Source organism: Mytilus trossulus, chromosome 8 (assembly GCF_036588685.1).
Source record: "Mytilus trossulus isolate FHL-02 chromosome 8, PNRI_Mtr1.1.1.hap1, whole genome shotgun sequence".
NCBI classification, from domain to species: domain Eukaryota; kingdom Metazoa; phylum Mollusca; class Bivalvia; order Mytilida; family Mytilidae; genus Mytilus; species Mytilus trossulus.
The window spans coordinates 74,350,523-74,363,313 of NC_086380.1; the positions used below are offsets into that span (position 1 = coordinate 74,350,523).

Sequence of the window (12,791 nt, forward strand, 5' to 3'; positions counted from 1 at the left end):
AAAGGTAAAGACTAAGCAACACGAACCCAACCAAACTATTATGGTGATCTCAGGTACTCCGGAAGGGTGAGCATCCTGCTCCATTTATGGCACCCGTCAGGAAAGAATATCAAGTTACACACAAAACTCCAATATGAAGCACATAATCTTTAAGTCCGATTCTAGGCACGGACGTAGTTTGTCACCTTAATTGCATGTAATAGTGTTCTTTTATTTTAAATTATTACTTTAAATGTCTATTCCTATTTTTGGTGATGTCCTTTTGACGTTTTTCGGTACATCTTGTCTGCTAAAACATTTTTGTTTCTTTTTTTCTGATGTGCTTTGATTGTATGACTTTGTGGTTTTCTCTGTTTATATGTTTGTTTACTAGTAATTGAGATTATAACACAATGCTGATGATAAATCCCTATTTTCATTTTTTTAACCTCTCATGTTTTATCAAATTTGTTTTATTCTACATTTTTTAAATTTTCTTCCTTAATAGCACTTCTGTGTTGACTTGAATTATCAATGATATATTCATAATATAAATTAACTGTTGACAAAATTTAGATTTTTTGAAATACTAAGGATTTTCTACCCCAGGAATAGATTACCTTAGCTGTATTTGGCAAATCGTTTAGGAATATTAGGTCCTCTCTGCACTTCAACTTTGTACTTTATTTGACCTTTTTAACATTTTTCGATTCGAGCTTCACTAATGAGTCTTGTGAAGACGAAATACGCGTCTGGTTATAATATAATTTTCGAATCATTTCTATGATCGTTTTATTACGAACAATTTGAAAGGTGTATGATTGTTTGCCTATATTGATATAGGAAGATGTGGTATGAGTGCCACCAATCCAAGTAACAATTTATAAAAGTCAATCATCATAAGTCAAGGCACTGCCTTCAACTTGGAGCCTTGGCTCACAACAAACAGCAAGCTATAAAGGACCCCAAATATTACTTGTGTGAAATCATTTAAACAGGAAAATCAACGCTTTAATCTACATAGAAACGAGAACAGAAAACCACTTATGAACCACATAAACAGACGACAATCACTGGGCATCAGATTTCTTAATAAGGACAGGTGCAATTTTAGAGGGATGATTCGTTATATGCAAATAATACTATCATAACCTTTATGCACTCATTTGTAGTATTCTTCGACTAAACTAAGCCGTTACTCTTAATTCAAAATGTAAAAAAGAAAATGTGGTATGATTGCTAATGAGACAACTATCCACAAAAGACCAAAATGACACAAACATTAACAATTATAGGTCACCGCACGGCCTTCAACTATGTATGTATTCTGTAGAAGTTGCATTCATCAAATGTTTGGTGATGTTAATTTTGATATTTGAGTATGCAGTTAAAACTTTTCATGTTTTTTCATACATCTATTTTGCTGGTTTTTTTTTATTTCATTTATTTACTCAACACTGGATTTCAAATGTTTAGGTTTAAGCGCTCCTAATGTATCAATGTTTTTTTTTTCTTCTAATTTTAGCCAATTTAGTTTAAACATATTTGTTCCAAGTGGATTTGGAAACAAGTTTTGCAACTTATATTCACCCCTTTTCACTTTGCGGGTGCGAGTGCTGCCTTGTAGCGGCATTATCATGCTCTTTTTCGAAATCTACAAGGTATATTTTACGTTCAAGAGATATGGATTTCTCTTAACACGGGTCAGCCATTGATCGTCCCCTTCCAACGGACCATCATCGTTTCCTGTTGCCGATTGATCCATTTCCTGACTTGTTGATCATTTTAATTTAATAATAGTTCGTTTTTATTCAGTTCTTCATCGGTCAAAGTCGAGTATGACGTCAAATTTTCTTGTTTTTCTCTGAATTTCCATATGAGGCGTCATAATCAAAAGAGAGACGTAAAAAAAGAAGAGTATATCTGGTTGTAGATCAATCAAAAAGAAGGAAGATAAGATTGACTGCATATTGTCTAAAAATTATAAGAGAAACAGATGACAACACCATATCTTGTGCAATATCCATTCTCGACAGTTAACTGTTTAACATTCAAAACACTATGCGAGCTTCGTGTTTTGAGAAATTTTGATAAGAAAATTTAACTGTACCGAAATGAGAAATATCGTATCACACTTGATACAGTTGTGGAATCTATCTATAAACCTTCCGAACACACACAATCCATAAAGTGTTTAACAAATTTATTAGCACTGAGTATATTTCGATACCATTGATTGAGGACTGTTGATACTGTCTGCATAAACTAATTATAACATAAAATTATCTATCTACCCACCATAAGAAATTGAGGACCCAAATCCAACGAACAAAGTGGACATTTCATGAATTTGACTATTATGTGTATGTCTTTTTTGAATCATAAAGCTTCCAACTTTGTAGCATAGTTACCATTACTGATTTCAAATGAATAAAAAGAGAGCGTTAAAAGGCGTGTTCCTAGTGTTTCGCATATATTTATTCAAATTCTTTTAGATTTCGAAACAAGTAAATGGGTTTTATTTTTTTTTTTTTTTTTTGTGTATTTCTTTGTTTTTTGTTTTTTGTTTTTTTTTATAAAATCAGTGGTTTTCCTTTAATCTATACCAGAACATTACTATACAAGTTCTAAGACAACTCCTCTAAAATATACTAATTATTATGCTATAGAGTTTATCATTTGGTCGTTGTCACAATCGTAATCAATGAAGCGGAACTTTACTTTCTCCCAATTCATATCATCAGCAATCTAGAGAAAGATTAGAATGCATCATTATATTAATAATATTTAAATTAAATATTATTTTTTACACATATATATCAATATGTACTTTTAAGGGTTTGTATTCCTATACATTCGGTTTTGACGAATGTAAAACATTTCTTAAAATTATTTTATTAAAGTAAAAATTGCGCTTAAAGTATTAAACATTCAAGGTAAAATGCGATCGATTATTATTACGAATTGTAATCATGTCTCCAAAACTATTACGGGTGCCGCATGTGGAGCAGGATCTGCTTACCCTTCCGGAGCACCTGAGATCACCCCTAGTTTTTGGTGGGTTTCGTGTTGTTTATTCTTTAGTTTTCTATGTTGTGTCATGTGTACTATTGTTTTTCTGATTGTCTTTTTCATTTTTAGCCATGGCGTTGTCAGTTTGTTTTAGATTTACGAGTTTGACTGTCCCTTTGGTATCTTTCGTCCCTCTTTTATGTCTGTTATTTCTAGTGTTTTTATATCACATGATTATATGAAAATAGTTTACCTTCAATATGAACATTGAAATTCGTGCATATACATATTTCAGACGTTTATGGTCTACTTTCCAAATTGTTATTTGGATGGAGAGTTGTCTCATTGGCACACATCTTCCTATATCTAGTTAAGTTTAAATGATGTTTAAAATTACTGTTTTGAAACAATTCTTGTAAAAAGGTACCTGTTCTAATATGAAGTTGACCAGAAGATGTTAGATCTCCAGCTGCATTAAAGGCCTTACATGAGTACTCTCCACTATCTGTAGCTATAGTATTAATGATCCTCAACCTATTATAAAGACTTCACATGTAACATGGTTGAACAAATACATACAAATACAGACACATGAATTTCGATTACATTTAAAAACAAAAATTAAAAAAAAATATGAGGCCTACGCTCTTGTTTGAATAGTGAACCGTATTGCATGTCTTTATACAGTCTTGTCTCGTAAGTAAGCAATCATACCAGGACTAAATTTTGTATATACGCCAGACGCGCGTTTCGTCTACAAAAGACTCATCAGTGACGTTCGGATCCAAAAAAGTTAAAAAGGCCAAATAACGTACGAAGTTGGAGAGCATTTAGGACCAAAATTCCTAAATGTTTTGTCAAATACAGCTAAGGTAATCTATGCCTGAGGTAGAACAGCCTTAGTATTTCAAAAATTCAAAATATTGTAAACAGTTAATTTATAAATATAACCATATCTCAACCAGCAATGGCATCGACCCAGTGGTTGTAAATAAACTCATCATAGATACCAGGACTAAATTTAGTTCATACGCCAGACGCGCGTTTCGTCTACAAAAGACTCATCAGTGACGCTCGAATCCAAAAAAAAGTTTAAAAAAAGGCCAAATAAAGTATCTCTTCAACGCAAAAGACACCCTTGTAGGTATGGAAAAAACGCAGTCAAATGCCACTAAAAAGCAGCACTCGCACCCGCAAAGATGAAAGGGATAAATATAAGTCACAAAACATGTTTCTAAATCAACTATAAATAACTAAATTAAAAAAAAAAATACTGAGTTTACAAAAGAGCGAAAATAACCTGATCAAAATTAATGGTAAAGTGATTTACGCAATAAGGGTATCTTGCTGTTGCTTGTTCTTAATTTTGATCTGGAAATGTTATATTGGTATATCGAGTCGACAAAAATATTCTTCGGATTTGTAATTATCTTACCTCATCTATATTTCCAAGAATAGAATTGTTTAATTGCAATAATACTGTGTTTATATATGTGGTTAGAAGACGTAACTTGTTTCAAAACACGGTTAGTAGCTATATTGTGATATAACATCACTTTGTATGAACAACATGGTGTTGAAGACAAATCTGAACGGTTTCGATAGACTAAGAAATTGATGATTAATGCAATTGTTTCTGTAAACACAAATGGAAGTAGATTCTTAATATTCCATATTTGATCATTTCGATAAGCCACTTGTCTTAAACTGCCATATGTTAAGATAGTCGACAAAATACATTCGTTGAACATTGTGATAGTGGCTTAATACGATATATCTGAGGTCAGTAAATCCCATACTATATTAGCACACTATGTAATTTATAATATTTACCTTGAATATTGTGGAGTTTGTCTCATATTAAAACGCATGGTATTGTTTATTTTCACGCCATTATGAAACCAATCATAATGAGGCATTGGGTTTCCATAAATGTCACATAAGAAATATGCAGTATATCCAATGCACACAGCTGCATTTCCCAACTCTGCAGATTTCTTGATTGTTTGCCCTAGATATAAAATAATGAGGAGGTAAGTATTAGAGTTATGTCAAACAAAAACTAGAGGCTCTGAAGGGCATGTGTAGTTCACGTTGGTCTTGATGCATATCAAACACATTTCACATGACATAGTATGATACTCCAACATTGTAGACAAAATTGACTTCATGACAAAAATTGATGCTTTGTTGATCTTGTACTTGTTTAATGATTAGTTTATGTAATTTCTGTCTATCTTCTTAAGTGTTTGCTGAAAAGGCAAAAGAGTGTAAAACATTCGCCAATTAAGGACAATTACATCTTTGAAGAGTTACCTCCACAGTCTACTAACAATCTGCGAACTAATACTTTTTTATAACTCCTGCTTTGCTTATATTGTTTGTGATCTAAGGTGTTAAATTAACTATTACAATTTAAATCATATAAGACATACAGGGGACAATGTATTTCTCTAAAATACCATAGTTCGTATATTAATAGGTTAGAATTTAAAAAAAAATTGTGCAATTACTTATTCATGGACAATTGCTGCTACAAAAAATAATATTACAGTTTTGACTGGTATGTCCAATTGGTAAATCTCATTATGCTAAACTTTTTTGCTCAATTCAGATTTTCTCTATTCATAAATTTTAAATAGATAATAAAAAAATATGCATTTTACCCCTATGTTATATTTTTGTCCATGGGCTTTTCTTCTTCTCATTGGTCGGATATATTTGACAGATTCTCCGTTTCCATTCTTTATTTCATTTCTTTGAAATATACTCTACGGAAAAATAACATTAACAGATATCTAACTTGTAACACTTAAACCTTGGATGAATTTGGGAACATTGTTTATCTCTATGAATTTAAAATCGCATATATGTTACAACTCGCAGAAAAAAAGCAGAAGGGACTGTCAATTCTTCAGGCATTGCAAAGAGTAAAATCACATAAATTCTGAACTCCGAGGAAAATTCAAAACGGAAAGTCCCTAATCAAATGTCAAAATTAAACGATAAAACACATCAAACGAATGGACACAACAACTGCCATATTCCTGACATTTTCCAATGTAGAAAAAGACATTTGAATACAGTTGCCCTTACATATATATTTATTTTTTTAACTCTGCGGTTTAACTGTTATTCTTATGCTATAGTACTTACCTGCAGTTGCCGAAATCACAGTACAACACAACACGAGCACAGCGACCAAATTCGACATCAGTGATGGTGGATTTTTTTACAAAAGGAATGAATTTCTATATAATAAAATGGAATAAGACAATAACAATCAAACCAAAGGAGTAAACAAAAAAGTCAACATCAACAGTTATAAATAATATGCCAGCTATGCTGGCACATATGGTAGAAGCATCGTTTTGGGACAAAGAACGATAACTCTTTCTAGACGACCCATCTGAAAAGTTTCGTCACTCTCGTTAAATCTCGTACGATTAATTTTTTTTAATGGCTGCAAAAATTCTCGTTCAATCGCGATCTTGCAAAACAGGCAGAACGGAACGAATTCGATATTAAATACGACATAAATTTTGATTTGTTTGCAAAAACAAGAATTCAGAAATTTTGGTAACTTGTGTAGTTTATTTAAATTTTATCGTACCACGGAAATTACCGAAGTTAGGACAACAACATCTGACGCCATGTTTCGTCTGCTACAACATTCCATTATCAGTGAGGTCAAAACAAATCACCTAAATAATAACAGGTACTGCATTTAAAAGTCACAAAATCATAGTAAACGATAACATATTTAGTGTAAAAGTTCCGTCCAGTCATGGGAACACAGTAAAAAACTCTGCAAGTAATACATTTCGGATTTTTTTTTATAATGGCCATGCGGCATGCGGGGTTAACTCCGGTGCACCGGTTGTGGTTGACCATGACTACTTATGTTCACCTGCCACATAATTCCCCATTCCAAAGAACAGTGATAATGACGTTGGTTATACTGTTGAATGTGATCACGGTAAGTCATGAAACCCACAGACTAATTCAAAACTTATGATTACCCCCCCCCCCCTTTTCCATAATTCACAATCTGTCTGGTTTTTAAAAAAAAAGTTGGTTAAAAAACTGATAATAAATGTGCAATTTGGATACTCTCATGTTAGCAACTTCACAGCTACAAATTTATTTTCATGACTTCCTTTGGCAAACTCTCAACAAATCTTTTCACTGATTATGTCACATAGATCCCTTTAATAGATACAGTCCCAGGAGATGGAAAATGTTTTGTATTCTCTCTCTTAGTTCAATCATTAAAGGAGACTTGGAGACTGGAGTCTGAGTAGTACATTTAAGTACAAACTATATATTGTATGCTCTCATATTGTCCAAAATTGGATTTATGGGAAGATGGGAGTTAATTTCATAATATAATCCATGATAATACCATGACTTTGATAGGTATATACATGTACAGGGCATACATTACTTGGGAGATTATCATATTTGTGGGCTACATCCTTAAACATTAAAGCTGTAACAGTCACCTGTATATTTTATGCATCAGTTTAAACCTGATCAAAAAACATTTTCACTCTACCAAGTTCTTTATCACAAAATATATAAAATTGCACCTATTCAACAAAAAAACCTGGAAATCTTACAAGTTTTCTTTCACCATGTGAAGTTATCTAATTATCATCTTTATAAAATGAGTAAATTAAATTTGTTACGAGCATCCTTTTCTTCAAAACATAAAGTTTAAGCATGGTATAATGTCAAATTTATTGAAATATTTGAAGAAATAAAACAAAACATTTGTTTAATTCCAGTTTTAAGGATTTGAAATAAAATGTAATGATGTATAAAATTTGGGTACTGACCTTATTACAGAATCATGAATTGTTTGGAGGTCAGTTGAAACCCATTTTTCTATGACTCTGGATGAACTCAAAATTAAATTGGTGACCGTGTGAATATATTGTAAACAAGGATAGTCTAAAAATAAGCACAGAATAAACTTTTGTCTGGTTCATAGAAAAAGTTGGTGAAAAAACTCACAATATAGTTGCAATTTGTGTACTCTCATGTTAGCAACTTCACAACAGAACTACAAATTTATTTTCATGACCAAAACAAACAAAACAGTACAAACCTAAAGGCAATAAAATGCTTTGCCATGCACAGCCTGATACGACCGCAGATGTATATTGAGCATATAAATAACACAATTTTTTTTGTCAGTTGAAATCAAACATATTTTTATTTTGGATCCTTTAAACTTTAATATGGACTAATTTGAAAACAGATAGCAGGTAGACCCACATATTTCTATTCAGCAAAAGTCTCTTACTACATATCTCCTTAATTTCATATGATAGTAAGTCGTACAAAAATATTGAAAATGTGAACATTTAATTTTTTTCTAGCTTCTCTCATGTGAAAGCAGTTCCTTTTTGGTCACTATTAATGTGTTGCGTCTAAATAAGAATTGTAACACTTTATAGTGACTGAACAGGTTAAACAAATACTTCTCAAGAAATCAAAAAAAGAAGACAACTTGAAACAGCACAGCCATGCCAGTATATGTATGTATAAAACTCAGATCAGAATAGCATGGACAATATGTTAGTTTTATGTCCTTGTGAATTTATTGTGAGGAAAGTTATCAATAATTCTGCAGATAATGCAATTTATTCAAGTGTTTTGTACATTGCTGTTAAAATTTTCACACAATCAGTGAAACATTCAAACAAGCTAAACTGAATTTTTATTACTGAAAGTTTCAAACATTGACAAATGTTTTATTTACCAAATAACTCATGTGTTTCTGTGAGAGAAAAAAAAATACGTGAGGATGTCCAACATCTGCTTAGTGGTTTCGTTCGCGATGAAATGGATGTTAAGACAAATATCAATTTCCGCAGCGTTCGACGTATGAATAGCAAATACAAGCCAAGGCCAATAATTGCAACTTTTGACAATTTTAAACAGCGTGAGGCAGTGAAGTCATCTGCTTACAAATTAAAGAGCTCTCCGTTCGGTCTCAGTGTACAGTATACACCAGCTGTGCTCGCTAAAAGAAAACAATTACTCCCAATCCAAAGAGAAGCTCGTGCTCAACAAGCTAAAGCAGTGATGATCAGAGATAAACTGTATATAAATAACGAGCTTTTCGATCAGATTAAGCACAAACAATTCTTACCGAAAACGGAAACTCAGATACCGAATGAGAAGATCGATGTAGATACATGTACTGATAAGACAACTCATCAAACTGACGAGAAGCAGGCTACTACCAAAGAAGACTAGGATAGCGTTGGAGGTTTTGTGTCTCATTCAAAAAACTGTGACAATTTGAAAGTAATTTCTTGGAGAAATCAAGAAATCAAAAAAAGAAGACAACTTGAAACAGCACAGCCATGCCAGTATATGTATGTATAAAACTCAGATCAGAATAGCATGGACAATATGTTAGTTTTATGTCCTTGTGAATTTATTGTGAGGAAAGTTATCAATAATTCTGCAGATAATGCAATTTATTCAAGTGTTTTGTACATTGCTGTTAAAATTTTCACACAATCAGTGAAACATTCAAACAAGCTAAACTGAATTTTTATTACTGAAAGTTTCAAACATTGACAAATGTTTTATTTACCAAATAACTCATGTGTTTCTGTGAGAGAAAAAAAATCATGTGCAATTTTTGGAATTAAAGGGAAAGAAGATCCTTTTCTCGCTCTGGTGCATGTCAATAGTGAATATATACTTACGGTTACCAAATATATTTTCTTTATCATGATACTCACATCAACATTATCAAGAAGTACATGTACATCATAGGAAAAATGAAGAGACTACAGATTAAATGTTTAAAACACCCTATTTTGAGTGCATCTCCTGCCAAATCTGTACTAGATGAGTATAATTGATTTAAATTAGGTAATTTTTGGAAGAAAAACCCAAAATAAAAAAATAAAAATACCCCCAATAATGTACTATAACCCCAAAATCAATTCTTATCTTCCTTTTGAGTTTTGTGTATGAACCTCCTGGTAAAATTTCATGGAAATCCATTTACTTAACTCAAGTTATTGTCTGAAACCAAATGTGTTTTTTTTTAACATGCTTTTATTTCCCATTTCCATTCTCAATTTGTTTTTGCTGTCAATTAAGAACTTGAAAAGTAAGCTACATTATGTACATGTAACAAAAAAAAATATATGCAAGAAATGACATAAAACCGACTCTGAATTTTATAGTACATGATATTGATGTAGAACTCACAAACTGAAGATGATCAGAAATACAAATGTTTTTTTTATTCGAGTCAGATTTTTTTTTACCGAAGCCCTTCAGCGCTATCATTTAAATTTTTTTAGTCAAAATTTAACACTAGTATTAAGGTTTATCATAACAAATTGGCAAATACAGTCTTATTATCACCTGAAAAATACTGAGTACAGACTGACATGTGCGGTTTGGGAAGTTTTTAATGTTTTTAGATATATAAAAGTTAAATTTATTTTGCATATCTGAAAGATAAAATCATTTTTGGCAAAGATCTGGATTCAAAATAATTTTTTGTCCTATGCTTTTTTATTCGTCAATTTGGGAATCAGAATATTTTTTTCAAGAAAAATAGCATTTTCCATCTGAACTTAAAATTTTATTTAAGACATAAACAATACGTAAATGTAGCCTTGGACATTCGTTCTGAACATGCATGAAATATTTGCCACTGAACGTTAAATAACCAACAACCAATCAATATATAGGACATTATAAAACTGGCATTTCAGGTAGCGCCTTCCTTATATTAAATAAGAAGCAACACGAACTCCACGAAAAATCGGGAGTGAAATCACTTGCACCGGAAGGGTAAGCATTTCCTGCACCGTATACGGTACCCGTCGTGTTATTTATTTGTTCAATTCGGTAATGATGGAAGGTCATCATGACTGAGGAAGAGTAATAGTGATGATTTCTGACACACTTTTGTCGTAATGACCAATCAGCTCATGATGACTACCGTGTAATTTCTAGAGTGATGACCTTAATTTGATTGATTCATAGTGTCTTAACATCTTTTGAGAAAGCAGTAATCCTCGTTCAAAAAAATTAACGTCCTTTGAGCTAACTCTAGAGTAACGTAGCAATTGAGACACATATACGCCATATGATGGTGCCGCTGGGATGTTACTACACAGAACTGTGGAAAGTCGACTATGGGAACATTAAAATCATCGCGTTTTTCATAATTTTTGGTATTCAACCTACCATCAGTAGTCATTTCGAGAAAGGGTCTAAATATGAAGCAGATTTATCTGTGTCGGTAGTATCTTAAATTTCAAGTTCACTTGGATATATTAAATGTAAGTCAATATGTTATTACAAAGAGACAATGTATGTGGTGATATATAATCATTAAATCAAAGCCGAGAGTGATAATGATTTTCGAGGGTACCAATCTGCTCTGTCACTCTCTCAGCCATGTGTTATTTATTTTAATTATTGTTTATAACTGGTGAATTTCACCATGACTTCAAGTACACAATAACGCGTACGTTAGGGTGAAATCTGAAACAAAAAACTGAGGACAAAAATTTTAAGTTAAAAATAAAGTCAGAATGACACACTTTGCAAAAAAACGAAGGCAGGATAACAATTTATGTAAAAACTTCAGGATCAATTAGTGAGAAAATATTTTGTACTAGCCCCCCCCCCCTTTCCCCCCTCCCCCTATCACACATACGCACACAGAGAAAAATCAAATGGTAGTTAACCAACACGACTTTGAATTCATACTGACAAATAATCAGACAACTATTACGTTTAATGCCATTTTATGGCGTACTCAAATGTGGGCAATATAAGGGTACGTGTTTCCAACTGATATGAATGGGTTTTTTTAAAGGTCAACACAACAATTTACTTAACCGACGAATATCGGTTCCTGTCATTTGAATAAGAGATTGAAAAAGTTTTTGAATATTATATGTGTAATATAGGGAAAAATTAGATTGGTAAAAAAAATGAAACAAAAACTATTAGTTTTTACACTTACTTGATAACCAATAAATCCGCCTGAATATCCTAATATTATAAATTAGGTTAGCATGGAACAAAGAAAAAGATTGCAGCTAGTTGAAGATATTGATCACCTATCTTATCAGTTGACACTACTTTAATGTTATACAATGTACGCACTTGCAACTCATATTGTATTTATCTTTAATAGCTTTGTTTATTATGTGTACAACGTTTAAAACGTCACAGTAATAGTTAGCGAACTACCAATTGATTTTAGGGGAGGAGAAAGGGGGAAGGGGTTGGAGGCTAGAATGAAATTAAAAAAGAAGCAGGGCTGAAGTTTTTGGCGTAGGATGAGCACCTGCAAGTTGGCTAAAAAAAGCAGGACGACATTTTGTGTAAAAAATACCAAAAATGTCAGGATAAAGTAATAAAAAAGGCAAAAACGAATAGAGTGAAAAAAATGGAGGACAAAATAACTCTCTGTAGCCCCGTCCCTACTCCTCCCTAAAAACCAAATGGTAACTCCCTTAGTTTCTCATTATAACAACTGCATATATCATATATCAACGCGTCAAGATCTGAATTTCTTATGAAAAAGGGAAAATTGTGCTGAATCCGTTATTTTGTTTATCATGGAATGATCAATAGTTAGAATGCAGTCTTAACACGCTATACGTGATTTAGATTCCTTTGTTGACCCTTTTCATGGATACATTGAAAAAACTCCCCCCCCCCCTCCTGCAAATTGACCAGCTTCCTCTTTTCCAAGATAAAAAATAAGAGGCCCCTTAACACTCTTTACGATG

General features: G+C 32.4%; 1 protein-coding gene across 1 annotated transcript; it reads right to left on the reverse strand.

Annotated features, from left to right (window-relative positions):
- Positions 1-2,621: 2,621 nt before the first annotated feature.
- LOC134682120 (immunoglobulin domain-containing protein oig-1-like) lies at positions 2,622-12,135 on the reverse strand. Its single transcript, XM_063541704.1, has 5 exons — positions 12,017-12,135; positions 6,148-6,242; positions 4,825-5,002; positions 3,419-3,525; positions 2,622-2,727 (listed from the first exon to the last, which is right to left on the reverse strand). The coding sequence occupies exons 2-5, from the start codon at positions 6,203-6,205 to the stop codon at positions 2,720-2,722; spliced, it is 351 nt and encodes a 116-aa protein (XP_063397774.1). The 5' UTR covers positions 6,206-6,242; positions 12,017-12,135; the 3' UTR covers positions 2,622-2,719.
- Positions 12,136-12,791: the final 656 nt, after the last annotated feature.

Bases quoted from the DNA above. Each gene is read 5' to 3' on its own strand.
- LOC134682120 (XM_063541704.1), bottom strand. From the start codon at position 6,205: ATGTCGAATTTGGTCGCTGTGCTCGTGTTGTGTTGTACTGTGATTTCG. The intron at 5,003-6,147 runs GTAAGTACTATA...TTTTATATCTAG, and splicing joins TGTGATTTCGGCAACTGCAG to GGCAAACAATCAAGAAATCT. The intron at 3,526-4,824 runs GTAAATATTATA...TCTTTATAATAG, and splicing joins CAAACTCCACAATATTCAAG to GTTGAGGATCATTAATACTA.